This window comes from Orcinus orca, chromosome 1 (genome assembly GCF_937001465.1).
Source record: "Orcinus orca chromosome 1, mOrcOrc1.1, whole genome shotgun sequence".
Taxonomy (NCBI): domain Eukaryota; kingdom Metazoa; phylum Chordata; class Mammalia; order Artiodactyla; family Delphinidae; genus Orcinus; species Orcinus orca.
In genome coordinates this window covers 5295742-5318290 of record NC_064559.1, presented here as the reverse complement: position 1 = coordinate 5318290, position 22549 = coordinate 5295742, and the positions used below count along the sequence as shown (strand labels likewise).

General features: G+C 44.8%; 2 protein-coding genes across 12 annotated transcripts in view; one reads left to right on the top strand and one right to left on the bottom strand.

Moving 5' to 3' along the window:
* AKT3 (AKT serine/threonine kinase 3) overlaps positions 1-10720 on the top strand; it is a 395966-nt gene extending 385246 nt beyond the window's left edge. For all 5 annotated transcript variants that reach the window (XR_007478810.1, XR_007478809.1, XR_007478811.1 and 2 more), the window contains 2 exons: positions 728-830; positions 7183-10720. Coding sequence is in view for 2 of the 5 variants with exons in the window: in XM_049713583.1 (XP_049569540.1) it covers positions 728-830; positions 7183-7268 (189 nt within the window). In the remaining 3 variants the exon portion in view is untranslated. The remainder of the gene's footprint in view (positions 1-727; positions 831-7182) is intronic.
* A 1624-nt stretch (positions 10721-12344) lies between these two features.
* Positions 12345-22549, bottom strand: part of SDCCAG8 (SHH signaling and ciliogenesis regulator SDCCAG8) — a 267820-nt gene continuing 257615 nt past the window's right edge. For 5 of the 7 annotated variants that reach the window (XM_004284509.4, XM_033414402.2, XM_033414403.2 and 2 more), the window contains 2 exons: positions 22300-22424; positions 12345-12683 (listed from right to left, as the gene is read on the bottom strand). In XM_004284509.4, the coding sequence (XP_004284557.2) occupies positions 22325-22424 (100 nt within the window). In that variant the 3' untranslated portion in view covers positions 12345-12683; positions 22300-22324. Of the gene's footprint in view, positions 12684-22299; positions 22425-22549 lie in introns of those variants that run through there. The other 2 variants (XM_033414400.2, XR_007478804.1) reach the window with 2 other exon arrangements.

Genomic DNA, 22549 nt, shown 5'->3' with positions numbered 1-22549 from the left:
TGTATATATGTCCATGCCACTCTCTCACTTCGTCGCAGCTTCCCCTTCCCCCTCCCCCTGTCCTCAAGTCCATTCTCTACATCTGCGTCTTTATTCCTGTCCTGCCCTTAGGTTCTGCAGAACCTTTTTTTTTTTTTTAGATTCCATATATATGTGTTAGCATACGGTATTTGTTTTTCTCTTTCTGACTAACTTCACACTGTATGACAGTCTCTAGGTGCATCCACCTCACTACAAATAACTCAATTTCATTTCTTTTTATGGCTGAGGAATATTCCATTGTATATATGTGCCACATCTTCCTTATCCATTCATCTGTCGATGGACACTTAGGTGGTTCCTTAAAAAACTAAAAATAGAACTACCATATGACCCAGCAATCCCACTACTGGGCATATACCCTGAGAAAACTATAATTCAAAAAGAGTCATGTACCACAATGTTCATTGCAGCTCTATTTACAATAGCCAGGACATGGAAGCACCCTGTTCTTTGGTTCTCAATTATTCTGTTTCACATAATCCCTCAAATATAATATAGAACAACCAGGTACCTACTGTTCTGTGTTTAGTCTTGACTGTGAAGCCAAATACCACATCTACCTTACACAGTCACTGAGCAGTCTAGCCTCTTGCACTATTCATTTAGTATTTGCTCTCTAATTTTATCCTAGAAATGAATTTTCCTAAACTGAAGTCTGTTAACAGTACTCTTTTGCTTCTTACAGCTTGTACCTCCTTTTAAGCCTCAAGTAACATCTGAGACAGACACCAGATACTTTGATGAAGAATTTACAGCTCAGACTATTACAATAACACCACCTGAAAAGTGTAAGTAAATCTAGAAGGAAATTGATTATGTTCTAATGCAATTGAAGAAAACAGCCTATTTTTTTAACTGGATATTTTCAAGGTCAAATTCCACAGTGACTTATTCTGTTCCATTTAAGAACATGGGGTTTTCAATGTGGAAATATCTAAATACAGGTAGCTAAGAGAAAAGTTTTTTTGAGTAAAAAAAAATTATATGTGGAAAAATTGTAGAGTTAAGAATTATAGACTAAATTATAGACTAACTAGCCCTTCCTTACTATTCTCTAATAGATTATTTTGACATCAGCTGAAAGGATTCTGAAATGAAGACCTCCCACATTTCCCACTGCTCATTCAGACACAACCTTCTAAATTTTGCTAATTCTGCTTACTTAGTAGTTTTTAAATTCACTTTAAACTGAATCACTCTTTTTTACTTAGCTGTGTCTTAAGCAGTAATATCTGTGAAGACATAATTTGGTTTGCTAGTAATTTTTGATATTATAAATTAAATTACATATCTATTAAAGCTATACATTCATGCACCACTTAAAATCGTTCCACATATACTAGTGTGTGCCCTACACTTTGGTGAAGACATTTCACTTAAAGGGAAGAAAAGGTTGTTATATAATTTATAAACATTCTCATATGCTGACAGAGGTCTGTATTCTGTCATCATTAGTTAAGGAGTAAGGATAAAATTGAGTTTCAGGGACACATTTGGATAGCTAAAAGATTTCTTCAATCACACATCTTTTGGCTCACAATAACATCATTTTAGTTTTTTTCTCCTTTTCTTTTTTATTATATCCTTTCCTACATTCCTTCTCCTCTCTTTTCTTTTTAAAAGGCAGATTAGGGGCGTCCCTGGTGGCGCAGTGGTTGAGAGTCCGCCTGCCGATGCAGGGGACACGGGTTCGTGCCCCGGTCTGGGAAGATCCCACATGCCGCGGAGCGGCTGGGCCCGTGAGCCATGGCCGCTGAGCCTGCGCGTCCGGAGCCTGTGCTCCGCAACGGTAGAGGCCACAACAGTGAGAGGCCTGTGTCCCGCAAAAAAAAAAAAAAGGCAGATTAGTTGATGATGCTAATTTACCAGGGCCTGACAAAAAGAGAGACTATGAACACTGTGAAATGAAAAATATAATTATGTGTGCATATGCACTTTTCTTTCTTTAGACTTGCAAGAGGTTAAGAGCCTCTTAACTTTCATTTTATAAGGGAAGAAATTAAAACCCAGAGAGAAGCTGAGCTTCCCTAAGTCCCGCAATTAGTGTTAGCTATAGTCACGAGCAGCAGTTATAGCTTGGCCGACAAGGCCCAGGTCAAGCTGTGAAAGGGCAGCATGTTGAAGCACTGCTCATGGTTTGTCACCAGTGGTGGATGAGGGCTTCATTGCTAGAATCAGAATCTCTGAGAGTTGAAGATGATGTTAGAAAGCCTGTGGAGTTGTGGGCAATCAGCTAAGGACCGTCTAAGTAGGAGCAGTGGACGTAGCCTTGACATGGTTTCCCCTGGCCCGGCGCGGGCTGTGGTGATACAATTGTCTGAAATTCTGGGCAACACCACTGAGTTGTTGGACTGGCCTAGGAGTGCTTCCCACCATAGAGCCTCATCGTTTGGATATAACCTTAACTGTAATCAGACCACATTGTTCCCCTGCTTCAAACCTTCCAGGGGCCCCACTGCTGCACTCTAAATCCAACTGCTCACACTGGCTGCACAGCTTTGTCACATCTGGTCCCACCCTGCTCTCAGACCTCATCCTGTCCATCTTCTCCACAGTCCCTGGGTTCCAGCCCCACCTTGAACACACTGTCCCTCACTGTGCCTTGGGACTGTGTGTTTACTCTTCTTTGCCTAGAATTCTCTTTTCCCAGACATATGCATGAATAAATTCTTACTTGTCCTTCAGATCTCTTTAAATGTCACTTTATCAGAAAGCTTTCTTTAGCCTCCCGACCTTAAGAACAGTGCAGTCCATCAGACCCCATCACCACCTGCCCCCGCCAGTTCTCTACATTGACACCTTTACTTGCTGGTATTCTTCTGGTTAATTTGTCTCTTTGTTTACTGTCTGTTTCTCCAGCTTGAATGCAGTAGCCCTGAGAAGAAGGATTTGGTTTGTCTTATTCACTGCTAACCCCAGCTCCGAGTTAGGTACCTGGCTCAGCGTAGGTATTCAATGAATATGTGTTAAATGAGGAAATAAACAGATTAGAGCAAGGCCTGGTAGTTTCAGGGCCAGAAGGAAGCCCGACTCTCTCCAGACAGTGCTGTTGCCCATCACAGCCCAGAATTTGTGTTTGGCTTACCTCCTCACGTGATTTCACAGGGAGCTTTGGGAGGTTAAATAGAGCTTTTGGTATTCGTGGATTCTAATTCTTAGAACAAACTAAATGTGCTATTTTGAAAGTCATAGAAATAGGTAGGCTGTGTAAATAAATGCAAAGGCATGAGTGCCTATTTTACTCCAAAATGTTAACAGTAAAATCCCAGTGTAGAAGAGAATGATGGGGTTGCAGAAAGCCCTGGACTTAGACCCTGCTTTGTGTCCTGGCTCTGCCTCTCACTAGCTCTGGAATGTGACAGGTCAAAGGGGAGTGCAGGGCTGATAATTTCCAGGAGCCCCGTCTTTCCCCTGTATGTGCCTGAGAAGCCATCTCTTTAGGAAAGGCACCCAGAGTTCTCTATAGGTTTCAATAACCCTATTTTTAATTTTATTGAAGCATCAGGTTAACCAATCCACAGTGTTCTTTGTTCTGTGACCCACTAGGTGAAGGGTGATGGTAGGTAAATACCTAGCAAAAAAGAGTGCACATGGGGCTGCGGATGGGGGAGGGACCACTAAACTATGCTGCTAGCCGTGAGGAGTGGCCCTGGCCTGATGCTGGGCCCTAGGTGGCCCCAAAACGTGCATCCAGCGAGCATCGTCTAGACTGACAGCGTGTACCACAATCTAGAGGCAGGGGGACCCTGTGGACCTGCCAACTTATTTTCCAATTCAGGATTTCTAGAGAGAAAAATCAGGGGAAGGAGCTCAGCAGGTGGGCTGAGGCCAGGGTGTGGACACCAGCAGCCTGTCCTTTGCGGCTCCCAGCACCAGGCCACAGGACTGGGCTCCTGCCTTAGGCAATAGCCTCAGTAATTGTGGACTGCAGCACCTGGGTTCTTCCAGGGCACAAGGACAGTGTTTTTTCTTGGATTATCCCTGGGTATATCCTAAATTCCCGTAAGAGGCAGATCAAAGGAAAATCTGTGAAGCCTTGAACTGTGATTACATTTAACATAATCTTTTCTTCTTGCAGCTTTGAATAGTGTTGCTGGTGAGAGACACTGCAGCTCTCAAGCTGCTAAAAGCACAGAGGTTTTGTTCATAAAAACCCACAGTAGGACCATTAAGTTAGCGATTGTCTTCCCACTTGCCACCTTGCTTTTATAAAACAGAAAGGAGCTATTTTTTAGAACAAATCAGCAGTTAGAAAGGCAAGTGTTCTTTTTTTACAAACAGCTGCAGTAACATGCCAGATTTTCCTCACTGGTGTTAATTAATTGAACAGATTTTGGAGTGTGTCGTCTTGCATTATATCCATTAATGGTCCTCTGGCTTCCTCTTAGAGGAAAAGAGGATTTGTTTGAGCTCCTAGTAGCTTTTGCTGCCATATAATTACTTTGGTTAAATGTTCTAAGGAAGTTAGGCAACTAATGCTGCCTGGATCCAGGGATTCAGAGGTAGAATGTAGGGTTGATCACCCTGTTTTCTTTTCCCGCATGTGTGCTATTTGGGGTTTTTTTCATAGTTCATGTCCATCATCATCACTGTTCCCTCTGAACCTTCCTTCAGTGCAGGAACGTATTTATATCTGTTGACTGGGTGTGAAGGCCTGGCTGGGGCAGCCGGCTGTCCTGTCAGCTGTCACTTGCATCCAGCTCTCCTCCTTCCACAGCCCCGCTGGCCTGCGCAGCACTGAGGGCCCAGGGGAAACCCTCATTCCTGCCCCAGCACCTTCCCAACTCACAGCTCCTCTTGGGGCCACGATCAGAGACTTGCCCCTCACTACTGCCAAGCTCAAAAGAACAGGAGGGAGATGGAGTGAGAGGGCGATATAATTGACTTTAAAGAAGATCCAGATGCAGGGGCCCTCGTATGGTCATCAACAAGATTTAGATTTACGTTCGGAAATGGGATTAATTTGTTACTAAATTGACAGAATGAAGATTCTCTTTTAACTTTCAGCTGACAGTGCAGCCTCATAGCAATAATACTCCTTGGAAAGGAAATTCAACCCCTCCTCCTGTCGAGAGCCAGGCTGCCCTGGGCTTCAGGCCTCCCTGCCCTGGTGCGATGCCTGGTTGCAGCCCAGCGAGCTGGACAAGCCCTTCTCTGGCGGACAACACCAGGCTTCCCACATGTGCTGTCTGTTCGCTGTGCAGAAACACACCCAGCAAAACAAAGCTGCTAGCGGGGAAAACTATTCCTTTGAAATGTGATTGGCACGTGTCAGAGTCTGAACATTAAGATTTCAGCTGCCTTTCCCCTAGAGAGTTTTTATAGAGTTTTACAGAGGTTTTATATGCCATCCACAGCTCCTACCATCTTTAGTATATCTGAAAATACTGTGGAAGGTGTTTGACCTAAAAGATGGTTTGCTTGGTACCTAACTGGTATTTTATAAGGAGGCAGAGATTTCCCCAGATTGCAGTACTATCTGGAAATGAGGACTATAGTTTAAAAGGTCTGTTTGCAGGAGGGAGGTTTACACAGAGCAGGGAGCCTCAAATGCTACTTGTGAGATTGAGTCCCACCTAATACAGTGATACTTTCTGGTACATTCAAGGCTACAAAGTTTGGTTAGCAACTTGATCCCATTTCTAGAATCTTCTATTAAAAATAGAATACTGAAAAGAACAGTGAGAAAAGAGCATGAATGTTTGTTATTCTTCAGAGGCATGCAATGCATCATCCTTTTTGTGTAACAGGGTCAGTGCCCGTGATGCAGTGGGGTCTGGCCTGTATTCCTTCTCCTATTACATGAAATTGATGCTCCCTGGAGAGGTTGGAAAATTAAAAGAATTGGTAATGTACTTCCTATATGAATTTGAGGAAGTGGTATTATTTTGCTTGAAGAAGGTTGGGTATTTGAAAGACTCTCGCTTATTTCCTGTAGCACAGCATATGACCAAAGGCACTGCAAGTGGAGCAGAGGGGTTTAGTGGGGTGAGCCCCGAGGACACAGGGAGGGACTTTGTGCACAGCCCAGAACAGGTGCACAGGGAACGTTGTGGACTGAGCGACTGAATTCATGACACATGTAAAGGAAGAGCATTCCGACACTGCAGGATTTTAATCATCAGAATAGTTATAGGAAGAGGTTGGGTGATCCTTCATAACCTTTCAAATGCAAGAAAACAGGGAAGAGGAAAAGGGAGGAGCAGCTTAAATGGAAGTCGTCTCTTTCCATGCCTTTCAAGTCTCCCAATTTGTTTCCTGATGAACTAATACTTAGATGCTGGCCTCTTTCCCTCTCTTTCCTTGACTTATTCTCTTTAGTCTACTTTAAAGTTTTTTTTTGTTTTTGTTTTTGTTTTTTTGCGGTACGCGGGCCTCTCACTGTTTTGGCCTCTCCCGTTGCGGAGCACAGGCTCCGGACACGCAGGCTCAGCGGCCATGGCTCACGGGCCCAGCTGCTCCGCGGCACGTGGGATCTTCCCGGACCGGGGCACGAACCTGTGTCCCCTGCATCGGCAGGTGGACTCTCAACCACTGCGCCACCAGGGAAGCCCTAAAGTTTTATCATAGGAAAATTAGGAACAGTAAGTTAAGGCAGATATTAGATGTAGAATAAAGAATGTAAAATCTTAAACATGTAAATCAAGGGCTCAAATGAAATGGAATCCTAATAAGCTTTATTTTGCAATCACACCTAAAGCACCATGAAGAAGAAATACAAGCATCTGAAGACAGATTGATACTGGATTCTAGGCAGATACTTTGGGTGCCTTAGGATTCTTTGACTTTGTAACTTTGACATGCATGTTTTCATGAAAGTAAAGGTTATTGAAGATCATTTTTTCCTTTTTATTTTTAAAAATCTTGTCTTCTTCAATAGTTTTTCACAGTTTGAGCCTTGAGATGTTAATGTCTTGAAGGAGATGATTGGATAGTATTATTTCTTCATAGGTCATGTGTTTGAAAGTGAGAAAGTTTTTGAAATAAGTGTATCCATCCTATGTTTTATTGATAAACACAAGTTTCTGGGAGCTGTTGCCTCCATTAATCTTTATTACGTTAGGGATTAGAACTATATAGACCAGAGATTATGTTGCAAAAAATTAATGTAAAATTAAAATAGCTGTTTCCTGCCCACAGATGATGAGGACGGTATGGACTGCACGGACAGTGAGAGGCGGCCGCATTTCCCTCAGTTTTCCTACTCTGCAAGCGGACGAGAATAAGTCTCTTCTGCTACTTCACTGTCATCTTAGATTTATTACTGAAAATGATTCCTGGACATCACAGCAGTCCTAGCTCTTACAAATGCAGGAGCACCTTCAGACATCCCAGACCAGTCCAAGGTCTTCACCCCTCGCCGCCTTTCACCCACATGAGAACACACATATATGCAGACATACTCGACTTTTGTTTTTGCATGAAATTGTATCTCAGTCTAAGGTCTCATGCTGTTGCTGCTACTGTCTTACTATTATAGCAACTTTAAGAGGTAATTTTACAATCTTTGGAAGTCATGAGCCCACCATTGTTCATTTGTGCACCAACTGTCATCTTTTGATCTTTTAATTTTTGTTTTTCCCTAACAGTGAAGGCTAAATGATTCTAGGTATATTTTTTAACTTTCTAGACGATAAATCAAAAACTAATTAGACTAAGAAGATTTAGTTTATAATTCAGAACAAGCAATTGTGGAAGCGTGGTGATGTGCATATGCAAAATTTTAGTAAAGCATATCAGATCAGTGCGTAAAATAGGTAGGTATCAGTAAGATCCTACTGGAACTCATTAGGAAGCATTTGAGAGAAGGAATGAACAATTATTAAGATAGATATATACATTTATAAATTTAAATTCGTATCCGATACTGCAGAGGAAGCCTGATATTACTTGTGGATGTCCAGATTTCACAGGCAGTTGTTGGCAAAGGAACATTGTTCGACCGAGGAAGGAAGCATATGCACAGCAGAGTAGGTCACTTAAGGGTCTATGATATGATTTGCACCAGAGAGCGTTTTATTTCCCCTGTTCTTGGAAACCTTTTTCCCTTCTTGATATTATCACCTCTGATGGCTGAAGAATGTAGACAGGTGTAATGATCCTGCTTTTCACCAAAATTTGTACACCAAGGTAAACAGGTGTTTGCCTTATTTGTTTTAATTTTTTACTTTCAGTTCTACGTGAATTAGCTTTTTCTCAGATGTTAAAACTTTGAATGTCCTTTTATGATTTTGTTTATGTTGCAGTAGTATTTATTTTTTAGTGATGAGAATTGTATGTCATGTTAGCAAATGCAGCTCCAACTTAACATAAAACAGACTTAACTGCAGTTTCTTTTGACCCATGTGCAAGGAATGTACACGCCGAAGAGAATCATGCACTTTTTCTCCTGTGTAAAAACAAAATTTTGATGAGGCTCTGAAATTGTACATATAGATTAGAATTTGGCTTTAGGAGAAGAGATGCTGTCATTTAACCCCTTGGTGCTAAAAATGAGAAATCCCCAACTATCCATGCCAAGGGGTTGAAACAAATGGGTGTTATATTTGCTCTTTTGAGAATTGAAATATTATGACGGCCTGGCAACATAATGTAATGAAGAAAATTGAGACCTGGATGATAAGAAATGAACTTTACTTGGCAAAATGAACACATCTCAAGTATTTACGAAGTGGGCAGTAAAGGATAAGGACCTGGTGTGTTTATTCTGATCATGGTACATTTATCACTGAATTAAGCCATCAGGGAAAAAACAAAACAAAAAAGAACACCTCCAACTTTTCTTTTTCTGTATATACTCATGTCCTCAAATTCCGACACTTCTCACTGAAAGGGGACATGTATGCAAACCTCATCTTTCTCTTTCATTAATGATGATCTTCAGATTAAACCCTTTGGTGCTAGGAGCTGACATTTTCCAAAGCAGCCTATGAAGTCCAGGGGGCTCCTGACTCCGTGGAGCCATCGTGGAGATGTATTTTAGTTAAACTATCTGACAGCTCCCAAATGGAAGACTGCAGCATGACGTAGTGTTATGATTGCATTGTATGAAAGAGCAAGTGACTTTCTAAGTAGGATGAATCATATTCATATGCAGATGTCTTAGCCTCTTGACGCTGGAAGTGTGGGTTTACAGATATGAAACCACTGCTGGCAGTGGGTGGACCACTGGGACTGACAGGGGGTTAAAGGGCATTTTACTAAGGCAGCTAAGACATATTCAGACATAGATTTTATCCTAATTTTTCATATTTCTACCTGAGTGAAGTTCATCCTTAGTACTGAGTAGGAAGTTACAGTAAAATGGTAGTTCATTCTTACTTACACATATAGCTCAACTTTTTTTTTTCACTTGGAATTATGTTGAATGTTTCACTTTGACAAGAAAGTAGACTAGAAGGTATGTCCTGTAAGTTGTCTTGCATCCATTATATAAAAAAGGAACAGGTGAGAGGAAGAGAGGAAAGCTGAGACTGGCTGGTGTTCAGAGCATTCATTTCTTCAGAGGGAAAGTACACCATACACTAAGCACACAGATAGTTTTGGGGTTCCCCCCCCCAAATCTTAAGGTGATTTCCATGACCTTGGCCAAGGACACTTCCTAAGGATTAATGACAGCGTTGACTGTGCCTCAGGCTGGCCACTCTGCACAGCTGGCTCTCTGTCCCCAGCTGGTGCCCGGGGCTTAGTCCCGTATCCCCTCCGAGATTCTGTTAGCGTCACACAGGGTGTGTTGTTGGCTTTGATTTTTAAGAATCCCTTACTTTCACTCCCTGATCTCAGTCAGCTGGCATGGAAAAACAATAGAAAAACAGAAATGTGTGTAGAAGGAGATTCTAAAACTTCCCTCATGTCTGCCCATAGCTGAAGTTTCGGATTCTGGTGGACGGAAAGGCCTGGCCCTGGAGTCACTCTGTCAGAATAGCAGAAGTTCAGGCTTTGCAGACTCCTTCCTGTACCAACTTCCTTGAAGTCTGCCTCTTGCCATGATGCAGCCATCTTGGAGGAAATTGGCCGTCTCTGCTTGGACCTTTGGCAGGGCTGCTCACAGCTTTGCTTTCCACACTAACTACATAGCATTATTCCAGTGTTTTCCATTTCCCATACCTGATTTCCAGCTTCTTAAAGCTGACTGTTCTTGCAAGGGCCACTTGCTTCTCTTAGAGTACAAAGTAAGGGCCTTCCTTACTAACTGCAGGGTCTTTCTATTACACCTCAGCGTACACACTTTGCTGCTACTGTTTGTACTGTGTCTACAGTAGAACTCCCTTATCTTGCTCCTGGTACTGCATTACAGGCAAGCATGAAATGTAAAGTATTTATTTAAATAAGAAGAAAACCTCTAAATTGGTAATTGAATTACCTCCCTGTAGCTTTATAGTTTGTGACATTTCTTGACCTTGCTAGTTCTTTCATTAGATCCGCGCAAGATCTAGTCATCTGGTTAAGGATTTCAAGCAGACGCAACTATGAACCCAAGAAACTGTATTACTATTACTGTTGGTCATACTAAAACTGTTTATTTCCTTAAGTATATGACCCACAAGGATGTGAAATAACTACAAGAAACTGTTTTTGTACACTGTACATCCTTAGTATTTTTACACGTATATGATAGGGATGCACATTATTTTCCTTCGTACAGACAGCTTAAATAAAGCACTATGTCAATCTGCTACTTCTCTGTTTATTGTTGTTGGATGTGGTTCCGTAATCTCAGAAAATTAAATATTATTCTTTTCTAAAAAAAGATGAATAGCGTCACCTGGTATTAACCCATTCTATATAAAGTGTGACAGGAAAGTATGTACATTTCTTGTAGCTCAAAACACACACAGGATTTATTTTATTCAATAAAATGGCAGTAATGCAACTGTACAAACTTTGATGAAGGGCTGCTTCCAAAGGGGGGATGCTGACTTCCCAACAATGGGCTTAGGAGAGATCTGTGAAGCTGGAGATAGAATAGGTATTTTTTGAGATTTGTTAAGCCCCTAGTAGTCCTCCCACCAGGCGGTTTGGACCCAGAATTCTTAAGGAATGTAGCTCGTCAGTAATGTCTTCCTGATAATGTGTTGCGCTGCATACTTCCTTTCTTAGAGTATATTTTTAAAACGTCGTGGCAAATTAACCAACTGAAACGTGGGTCATAGATGGGTAGGATGGTTGGACTACAGTCTGATTTACCTAGGGTCATTTTTCTGATTTTACCTCATAAACCTAAATGCTATTGGAGAAGCTTGGCTTTGCTCTGTGACTAAGCCAGATAGAGGAACGGCTTTGGGACCAAAGTTGGTCAAGCATGTTATGTGTATGTCACACAGCCAAACTGGAGGGCATTCTTACATGTGCTCTTCTCTCAAAACCACTGGGGTGGACAGATCCAGGAGACTAACATAAAGTGACCTCTATAATTCTTTAAAGGTGCTATTTTTAGAATATTGTGTAATTTATTTCCTGTTCCTGAAACAGAATTAGGGACAATTAATATATCTTATGTGACAACCTTTATGTCTAGCACACTTGATGAAATCAAAAAAACTTCTGAATCTGAATAGAAGTTCTATTCTTTCAGGCTTGAACCTTGTCCATGCTCGAGAGACTCAATGGTCTTAGCGGGTGTATCATCCCACCGCCTCCAGAGCCCTAATCCACATCCTTCTGAGAGGCCATGAAGAGGATGTGATGTGATGTGATGATGATGACAGATCCGTGCCAGGGAGAACAGCCTGAGGTCAGGGACTTGTCCCGACTGCAGCCTTGCCCTTAGTGTTCCATTGTCATCCTCAAGGACAACACAACACTTTCAGCGCCCATTTTTATTACTTTAAAGCACTTGAGGGCTTCATTGTGAATAGTAGAAACACTATGTTAAACTAAAATGATGATCTGTGTACAGATGTTTGATAGAAGTAAATTTTGTAATTTCACTGAGTACATTTTTAGCCTCCTCTCAATTACTGCATATTGAAGAAGAAACATGACACCACCAAGCCAAAGATGCTTTTTGTCTGTTTTTGTTGTTAACAGAGTGGAGAGGATAATGCCTAGTGCTTCCTGGTGTCTTCTGACTGTGCACAAATTAGCAGGATGATAAATAATGGAGTCTTATGGGATGTTGATTAAAAGCAAATAAAGTTGAAGGATAATATATATAGATCTCTCCAAGAGGGAAAGAAACATGAATGGCAGGAAAAAAGGTTTGGTCCTTAATACCCTTTAGCCTAGTTAAAATATGTGCCTTTTTTTGGTGTGTTTTTTTTTCATCACTACAAGATAAAAAGGAAACATTTCAAGTCTTCAAAAAATTCATTTATTGAAATTCGCATGTGTAACAAAGCATACAAATGAGCAGATATAAAAACATAATAACTTCGAGCCTTTTCTGAAAACATACACCAGGAGGTCTCCTCGTCTAGTGTCAGACTTCAGCTCCAGCCCATCCATCCTGCAGGGACCGCTTGGCAACGAATGTGGCGGTGATGACGCAGCCCGCCCAGTCTAAGGTGGGGTCCACTGGGAAGGTCGCGGTGCATTGTGGCATATTACGTATAAATCAGATGAATGTAAATATCTCTTTGTAAATCATTTATTTCACTGTTTCATCCAGGTCAGCAATCAGATTGTGGCATGCTGGGTAACTGGAAAAAATGATAATAAAAAGTAAGTTTAAATAGATCATGTTCTTCAATGTGATTTGTCTTCTCACTGGTTTAGTTACCTCTTTCTAAGTTTTTGTAAAAAATTCTTATGCAAAAATTATAGAAATTGTACGTAACCAACTGTATGAAAAGTTTGTAGGAATATAAGGTGAACTCTTTTAATGCTTTAAATCTGAAGACACGCTATATTCCAGACCTCTGCATGTCTCTTAAATAAGGGTGGTCTGATGACAGGACACAGCTAAAGAGCCATCTCTTCCCCCATGGACAGGAGAAAGGAGACACTGATTCGTGCCAGAATCTGTTTACTGAAAATTGCTCAGACATTACAGTGAGTAAAACTGGACAAAAAAACAGGATGTGGATAGACCAAGTGTCCCTAAGAAATTCCTGGTGAAATGATAACAAGCTAACACCTCCAAATGTTTAGATGCAGACAGTGTGTTTTAACATATATAAAGGCATTTTCACATGGAAACCACCTACCACATGCTGGAAGAGGGAATTTAGTATGTGTCCTCTCCTAGTTTTAAACAGGAATAAATGTTTCAAAACTAGCTCATGAAAATTGGGTTGAAGGAGTCGCAAGTTAGGAAAGTACTGCTGCCTGCCCTAGCGGATGTCGGATGTGGCTGTTCAAATTAGTTTAACCCACGTCAGGAAGTGGTGTCAGAAACCACTGGAAATAGTTACATTGCACAGGACATTTCTCGAGTACCTACTGTGTCCTGTGTGGGAAGATGACTCAGACACGGTCTTTGCCCTCCAGGAGTGTGAAGTCACCAGGATGGTAGAGACTAGATAGAGGGCTAGGGTGATAACTACCGAATCCCAGTTCTCACTTCAAGAGATGAATTGGAATGTAATGCAGGGACACGGGCCCCATCTGGTCTCTGTTTGGCTGGGTGAGAATCATCTTCAAGAGAAACAAGTGGGCTCTGCACTCCCCAACAGAGATTTCCTGAATTAGAGAGGGCTCTTGTCTACCCAACTTAAGCCACGATTACTTGTGGAGGATTTCCAAGACAGGACGAGTGATCAGCGTTTCCAAGATCAGAGTTTGCACAAGAAAAATATGAAAATTAGCCTGTTATCTTTTTTAAAAAATGAGAAAATGTTTACATTTCAAGTAGATTTCCCAGCGTATGTGAGACACTCATGACTTTTTAGTGAGCAGTTCTGTGGGTTTCGACACAGGGCAATTAGAGTATCGTGTGCAGCCCTGCTCTCAGACAGTGGGGGGCCCCGGACGTGGTGAGGAAGTGAGTGGTGTCTGTGTGCATCTCTTTGGGGGTTTGGGAGGTGGATGGACCCTCCTTCGTGGCGCCCACGGGGCTCCTGGAGCCAGGAAGGGAAGGAAGCCAGGGAGGAGGAAGCCAGGGAGCCCCAGGGCCCTGCCGCTGCAGAAAGGGCGCCCCTGTCCTCAGAGGCTGCTGCCAGCTCCATTTGCCCGTCAAACACAGGATCTCCAAGAGCTGATTTGCCTTCCGGTCCTGACTGAACGGATCCAGTGAATGACTGGCTTGAATGACCCTCCTGTCCCACAGACAGGCAGGCTGCCTGCCCACCGGGTGCTCTGGAAATGGTGGCTTACTTTCTAACTTCAGAGATTCGAGGGCGTCTTTGAATACGAGAATAAGCATAAACTGCAATAGGCACGTTTTCAAAAAAAAAAAAAAATTTGACCTTGAGGTAGAAAAGACACATACCTGTAACACGCACAACACAGAACAGTAAAGACCTGAAGTAGAAGGGAAATGTATTGTGGGAATTTTTTAAAACCAAGCTCCAGGAAACGGGCAGTTCTCGCATGAGTCTTCGCGGTTCCCGCCAGGAACTGCCCACCGCCTGGCCCATTCCCTGCTGGCACTTGCCCAGGGGTCAGCCCTCATTTCTCTCCCGGGCTCCATCGGTTTTCTCTTTCCTTTGGTTTTGGTGCAAAGCCCTGCATTCCTCCTCATAGTACCTACTGTTCGCTGCCCGAGCCGTCGTGAGCATTCAGCAAATGGGACTGAATGAATCATGTACCCTGTTATGTCACTGTCTTCCTGCTAAATAGCTCTCAGTGTCACCCTTGGATGTCTGGATGTTTAGTAGAGAATGTTTCTCGGTTCTTCCCCTTAGGCAGGGAGCATGTCCAGAGAGACAGAATCTTTAGTTACTGCCAAAATCTGGCTCGTCTGCCATCACTTCTGAGGGACATGAGCCATGCCTATTTCCAGAAAGCTGGTTCACTGCCCACACCGCTGTGGACACCGTGAGGTCGGGCTGTAAGGGAGACGAGGGTGTGTGTGCCGATGGGACACAGCCAGTGTGAACCGTGGCTTGAGCCCTCAGCCACCATGTTCCTGTCCCTGGACCATCACACTTGTCACCGAGGCCCCTTGCTGTGGCCCCCCTGGGTGGTGTGGCCACATCTGCAGTTGTCGTGGCTGCCCTCCAGATTGAGGAGGGCTGACAGCACCCTGGCAGCTGCTCTTCTGCAGCGCTGTCCACAGATGATATAAATGCTCCCCAACTGCAAGCCCGCTATCAGTGACCCGTTTTCTTTGTTCTCGTTTTAAACCCTAACAGAGCCTTCTCTCCACAAACCCTGACTTGTGTGTCTAATTTGTTTCCTAAGTTTAAATTCAAAGTTTAAAAAACGAGTCTCTCTGGGTGACCTGAATTGTTCCCCAAGCAGCCACACTGCGGGGTCCAGCTGAACCTTCTCTGCAGCTTCGTTCCCAAGCCTGCAGCCCAGGGACGTCACGGCACCAGCTAGGCCCTACACATACGGATGCTCACGGTTCAGCCTACCCCTTGTTTCCACCATGTATCTCTTCTCTGTGCATCTCCACTGGCCTCTTGGCAGCCCCTCCCAATGGAATATCCCTCCTTCTTGCTTTTTCCCTGGCTCATTTGTATGTTTTCTGTCTCTGTGTGGCCAGGTTAAAAAAAAAAAAAAAAAAAATGGACCTGTTCCTCACGCCTCTGGCAGAAAAGCATTTATTTTTAACTCAAGAAAGAAGGTAGAATCCCTCCCCCAACCTCTATCTGGGGCATTTCAAAGCTTGGCCTCAGCTGACAGAACTCCAGGGAAGCCCCCAGTACCCTCCTCCATGTGTCCCCACTTTGGGAGCCAGGCCACTGCTCTGCGGCTTTCTCAGCTGGGGCCCAGCTCCAGGCTGCTGCCCCGGGAGAGAGGGAACTCCCTCCCCCTTCCATGCAGCCCATGGCCCAGGGAATGAATACCAGTCTCTCTGGAAGTTCATTTCCCTGCCCATTCATTTCCCAGTTTTAGTCACTCTACTCCTCTGGGCCTGATTTTTCCATCTGTGCAAAATGGATGCTAAATGATTTCTCCAAGTGGCCCTTTCAAGCCTTCAGCAATCACAGTGCTACCCTGCTAGACGGTCATCTCTTCTGGGCCCTAGTAATGCAGAGAGCTCCGTTTTAAAAGGAAGCTGGTTCTATTACTATTTTTTTTTTTTTTTTAACCAGAAACTGAGCGATGCGGAAGCAAAGAACTTACCTGAAGTGGTCCAGAACTGAGATTTGAACCCAGGCAGTTTGACCTCAAAGTCCAGGCTCTTTTTAATGCTATTCCAACCAGCTTAGTGAAACAGCAACCACATTTGATATTTCTGGGAGTAAGTAGGAATCAAATATATCAGGCAGCCCGGAATAAATCAGCCATGTGACCTATGGGTGGTCACCAATTTGTCCTCACCAGTCCCCTGCAGCACTCTGTGGAAACGTGGCCTCAGACATGACCACTGACCTGTAAGCAGGCAGTTCTCCACCCAGCACGGGGCTCAAGGTCACGAACTGCAGGTCAGGAGAGGCCTGCCTCTGCCCCACACAAGTCACCGGAGCTCTCGCTAAGCTGTGTACCCCTCCGGCCAGCACAGCTGCCAAACGGGCAGGAGTTCACGGCAAGGTCACCACAGGTCCTCGGTTTATTCTTCCCTCCCGGCTGCCTGGCTGGGTCTCTGACAATGAAAGCTCTGTGGCAGGCAGAGTTCAGGCTCCATTTTCCCTGGACTCTGGGGCCTGGCTTTGCTGCCTCTGGGCTCCAAAATCGGAGAAGAACTACAGAAGCCAGAAAAACGCAACGGTAAAGGCAGGACAGACTTCCTCGCAGAAAGAAAGTGTGGACAATGACGCTGTAGCTTCCTGGAAAACAGCAGCTCGATCTGGACTTGGGACTTGCAACGTGGGGGGATACAGGGAGCCCTGCGCACAGACAGGAGCGGTCAGAGGCGGAGGCCACGCGCGCCCAGGGGCGGGACTGCTGCGCCAGGTTCTCCCCAGAGCACACTCCAGCACGGGGGTTCCTTCCACAACCCTCGGGATCCCCAGCGTGTCATCTTCCAGCGTTCTTGAATCTCATGAGTCACGAGAACTTCCCCTGCACATGGGCAGGGGTCTGTGTTTTATACGCACCATGTTTCCATGGTAAATAGATTTTAAGAATTCCCAAAGGACAGACAGTGTCACCAACAGCAGAGAGTGGAGCCTCTGGCTGCCTCATGTTTGAAAGCGTTAAAAATAAAGACAACATTGACATTTGGGGTTGTAATGTGACGGAATTACAGTCTTTTAAAGGCAAGAACCACTTATCTACACTACATGTAATATTCAGTGTTTTGTTCACTTGTCTAATTGGATTAAAATATTTAGCTCCCTTTAAAATCTTGATTGTGAATTTATATTGCAAAATGTAATGTCTGACTCGGGAAGCAATAAGTGGAGCAAATGTATCTGAAGCAATGTAAAATTCAATTTATTTTCCTTCCATGAGTCTTATTCTGAAATTATTCACTCTTGGACAAAGTGAACTAACTGTTAACGAAGAGCAAGTTTGGCTTAAATGAAGCTGTATGCGCTTTTCAATATCAATTACACACAGGGCCTTTAGTTAAAAAAAGAAAAAAAGTTAAACTACGCTATTTGAGTTTGAGGAAGCTTCTCTGAGGGTCGCCAGACCCCAGGTTAGAAATGCCGCGCCAGGGGTCTTACGTCATTCTTTAACAACCCTCAGGCAGCAGGGAGTTAATGACATTTTCGCTGCATATGTTCAAGTTTATTTAAAAAAATATGCAAGTCACTTCGGTTGACAGTGTCTTGTACACAGTTTTGAAAGAATCAGGGCAAACTTTAACAGAGTCAGTTTTTATTTGAAAAATATTTTCTGGGAATGTATCAGTGTTTATTTTTGAGACTGACAATTCGGGTGAAAATCAGGATAAAAACAAAAAAACAACAATTTGGTTGAAATCAAATTGTTTGTTTTCATCTATTTAGAATTCTTTCCAAAAAATCTTGGTTCAGGAGGAGGCTTTTTAATTTATTTTATTCAGTGTATCTGCTGTTCTATTCAAGCACCATCTGTCTCACAGGTAGCTAGCTTCGTGGAAGCGCCGACGTAACTGGGTGAAGCCCTCAGGGCTCAAGGAAGGACCACCACAGACTCTGTGGACACCTCCAAGTCCCAGCTGGGCGACCCTACAGCTCAGTCTGCAGGGGCCCGCAGGAGCTGCGCGGCCCTCACTGGAGCGCACAGTTCTGAAGCCTCCCCCTACCTTTCCTTCAGGTCACAAACGGGCCTTTCCTCCCTTCGTCATCATCTGTGTCTTTGTTTCTTGTGCGTGTTTCCAGCTTTCTTCATGAATCCTTTGGTGTAACGAGGTAATCTCCATGATTTTGAACATAATCACATATGTCTGCTGGATCCATGCACAAGTTTAAATCAAATTAGAAAGTAAATTCACTGCCAAAAATGCTCAAAAGTCATAGGGCCAACTGATTAATCACCAATAAGTCAGTTTCAGATGCTGTTTTCTAAACTGTAAAAGTGATGCATCTGAAGGGACTAAAAAGGCATCCCTCCCCAGACTGAACACTGAGGACGGAATCAAACAGCCTTTTGGGACAGAGGCTATCAGAAAATGCAAATCAGCTGAAACCATATCATCACCAAATAAATGTACAAGTAAAACAATCTTGATGTAAATGACAGTCCTCCAAATGGACAGATCATTTCCATTCTTTCCCGTCTCTCGGATGCCATTCTCCCCAAGAAAAGACTCTTAAGTTCCTCACCAACTGCCGCCACCCATCCTGGTCAGATGTTAGAGCCCCAGGCGCTGGGTCACAGACCCCTAACCCCGCTCCCAGCTGTCAGGCCTTACCAAGACTCCCCTGGGGCCCAGGTTCTGTATCCTGGACACCACCCCTTAAGTCCCCACCCCCCAACAACCACAGTCACTCCCGTCCCTGAAGAGCACAGAGGAGTAAGACTGGGTTAGTGTTTTCATGTCTCTATTTCGCTACAAGAACTAACATAGCAATTCATGATGTTTCAAAAGCTGTCTCCCAGAAGTGTTTTCCCCAGGAGTGAAGCAGGAGATTCATAAAGCCAGTGTTTTTAATCAGTCCTAAACTAAGAACAAGTCAGAAGAGCAGCCTTGAACTTGGCGATCAGCAAACTGAGCCACGTCCACTGGGTCAGCCACAAGGCCGGCCCGACTCTCGCCGGGCTGGCCACCACACGACAGCAGCGTTTCAGGGGAGACGGGAATTCTTATGGCCAAAGAGTGTCACAGCGGCAGTTAGGACGGTGAGCGGCCCCCTCGGCCAGGCGTGTTGCTGTGCATGTTTTAGAAGTTAAGCAGAAACAATTTAGAACAATAAAGCCTCCTAAACAGGCTAGATGTTTCCTGTCAGAGGCCACTGGCCAACCCGAGCTTGTCATCTGCTTCAGGGCCCAGGGCTCAGGCACAGGAACAAATTGGAGGGATGTGACTCAGCTTCAGGGCAGCTGCCCAGGCCAGAAAATATCCATTCTCTTTTGAGGATCCAGCGGATAGAGAGTTTTAGAGTTTGATGTGCAAAATTATTATGCTTAATTCATCCAGGCTGAGAAAATGGAAGCCTTTAGCTAAACCATCCCCAAACCAGAGACAAGCCAGAGGACTCTCTCCCCTGGAGAAGGGTGGGTGTGAAGTGGGTGTGGCCGGTGACTCTGGAACCCTCGGGAGGTAGCACCCTCCAAATACCTGCCGGGGTCAAATGGCAGCCTTACTTACCTCAGGTAAGGCTCCCTGGAAACTAAACTCACAGTTCAAGTTTATTCCACGGCAGAAACAGGTCTAACGCCGCACTTGGGCGCAAAGAGTGGGCCTTTGCTTTAGAGAGTAGAGAGCTTGCCTGGGTTCCTGTCTCCTCTTTGAATGCTAGTATTTGCTACTGAAAGCCAACATTTTCTCTACCAAGCTTCTTTTGTCATGTTCACATTAAAATAATTCCAAATGCCATATCTGAATCTGAAAGATCCCTTTAGAGATGAGCCAGATGGGCCAGTATCAGAGAGCATAGGATGGTCAAATCATTTCTGTTGCTTCAGGCAAGGGAAAAAAGACCTGCTCATTTTTCTGAGAGAATTTTGAGGTTTTAGGGTTTTTTTTAAATGCACTTTACAAAAATTTTGCAATCCATTTGGCAATTACCGGGTTTTTAAAGCCCTGGAAGAGGTTTCTAAGCATTGATGATCCATGTTAAGATCTAAGTGGGCTGTCAGGTAGGCAGATGGGGAGTTAAAAGGCAAACCCCACAGGATAATGGTCTGGTCCAGAATGGAGAAGAAACTACCACATGCTCAGAGCTTGTATAGAAGACTCTCCACAACCCAAGTTCTGAAGTCGTTCTCAGCTCTTGGAGGCCAGGAGCTCCACTGGTGCTGTGAGTCCCTCCAGCTGTCTGGAGACCTGATGGCCCCAACCTTTGGCTGGCACCACCCAGGGCCCCCCTCAAGGACCTGCCCAGACAGCTGAGCTCTGGTTGAGGTCTGGCCGCACAGGTACAGGATGAGGTGACTGCACACATTGGAGGAGCTGGGCGAGAGCAGTGAACATCGTTTCATGGCTGTTGGTCCCACAGGATCTCTGCCCAACCTGTGCTTCTCCCAGGACCTTCCCCAGTTTGGGGAGGAGAGGGGAAAAGAAAACCCCTGATATTTCTTTGGCCTGTACTATGCAAGACAACCTGCCATGCACCTCACAGCTGCCCTCATTTAACACTTGCAGGGTCCCTTTGAGTTAGGCTGGTATGGTACCCACTATGCAGATGTGGAAACAGGCTTAGAAGAGACTTCAATGACTTGTTCAGGGCCTAGGGACAACGATGCATTCTGGAATCATTCTCTGTTCTTTCTGCCTCCCAGCACTTTCAGAGGCTCTCAAACCCTAGTGTCTTCACTGAATTATCCAAACAGCTCATTAAAATGCAGATTCCTGGGCCCTGCTCCCAGAGATGCTATCTTGGTGTGTGTGAGAAGAAGCCCTGAAACCCATGTTCCTTTATTCATATGTTATATGATGCTTATACAAGCATCCCGGATGCCTGTGTGACTGTAGGGCGTGCGGCTTGTGCACCACCCTTCCCTGCAAGCAGCCTCAGAGGCCCTGGGAGGGGACAGTGCAGGTGTGTCTCCATCCCCCAGCCTGAGCTCAATGACTGGCTCCTGGGGATGCTCATTTACTATTGGTGGAACAAATGAGGACTTTTGCAGAGGGGTTTGGTGGGCTGAGTGGGAAAAATCATTCAGAGGACAGCGGCTCCTCTATACCTGTTTGGACACATGGTCATTTTGAAAAAAGAATGAGACAATTGTCTCATCGTTTTCATTTCCTGATGCATTTTTCCCATTAATCATTCCAAGCACTTCTTGCACGGCGTCCCCCGGGCACTCATGGAGCACCTCATTATCCTAACAAACTGCTTGATGGGGTAAAAAGCCCAGACTCCCTGACAGGAAGAGAAGCAATTTAGGGAAAAAAATAAAGGTTTCATTCCCTACACCAAACTTACCTGGACACTCTTTCCCCCATTATCCCTGCTGGGGGCCCCAGACCTAACCTGAACAGGGAAAGTCTGTTAAGGAGTCAGACTGAGGCTCCATTTTCAGTGTCCCTACTTGCTAGCTGTATGCGCTTGTTTGAGCCTCAGCTTCCCCATCTGTAAGATGGGGATAATCAATCTTGCAGGCTTGTTCAAGAGTAATGAGAGTTAATGCATGTTATCTATGGAACACTGCCACACCCTCCGCCAGCACTCCAAACCCTAGCCCAATTATCAGCCAGCTGATTTAAAGCAAGACTCCTACATTCCATTCACAGGGACTCCCCTAATTGGGAGCACCTCTTTCCTCCACCAATTCAAACAGACACGTCCCCCGGGGGCAGTTCAAAGCCGACCTCCTCCAGAAAGCCTCCTGACCACTGCCTCCCGCCCTGCTCTCCCGCCTCCTGCGCTCCTCAGCGGTGGTGCCCACACGGTGCGGCTCGGCACTCCGTGTGGCTTGGTGCTTCACGGTGGGTCTGTTCTCCCGTACGAACTTTAGCTCGCTGAAGAGGGCAGGTCCAGGGCCCGCACTTCTGTGTCCTCCACTGTGCCCAGCACAGTCTTCAAGATCTCCCTCCCAGCTTATTCGCTAACCAACGGGACCCCCGGGGAGTTTAGCCTGGTAAGACACAGCTCTGTAAAAGGAACAAGGGAAAGACCACGTGTACCCCGGTGCGTTCTCTGGTGGGTGAGGCGCCCTGCACAGTACCTGGGATCTCAGACGTCCCACCTCTTCAGTCAGTCTGTCTCTCCAGCAGAAGCTGGTTCTGCTTGCTGAGGAGCTGCACCAGCTGCTGGGCTGTAGCCTGGCTGTGCTTGTCTAGTTGCTTTAGCCTGGAGAAAAATCCACCGCAGAATTAGGGATGGGTTCTGAAGACTGGGGGCAGTAGGCCTCAGAGAGCAGGGGAGCAAAGACTTCAGCCCTCTCCCTGTTTTCCAGTGCTCTGTGTGTTGCAGGG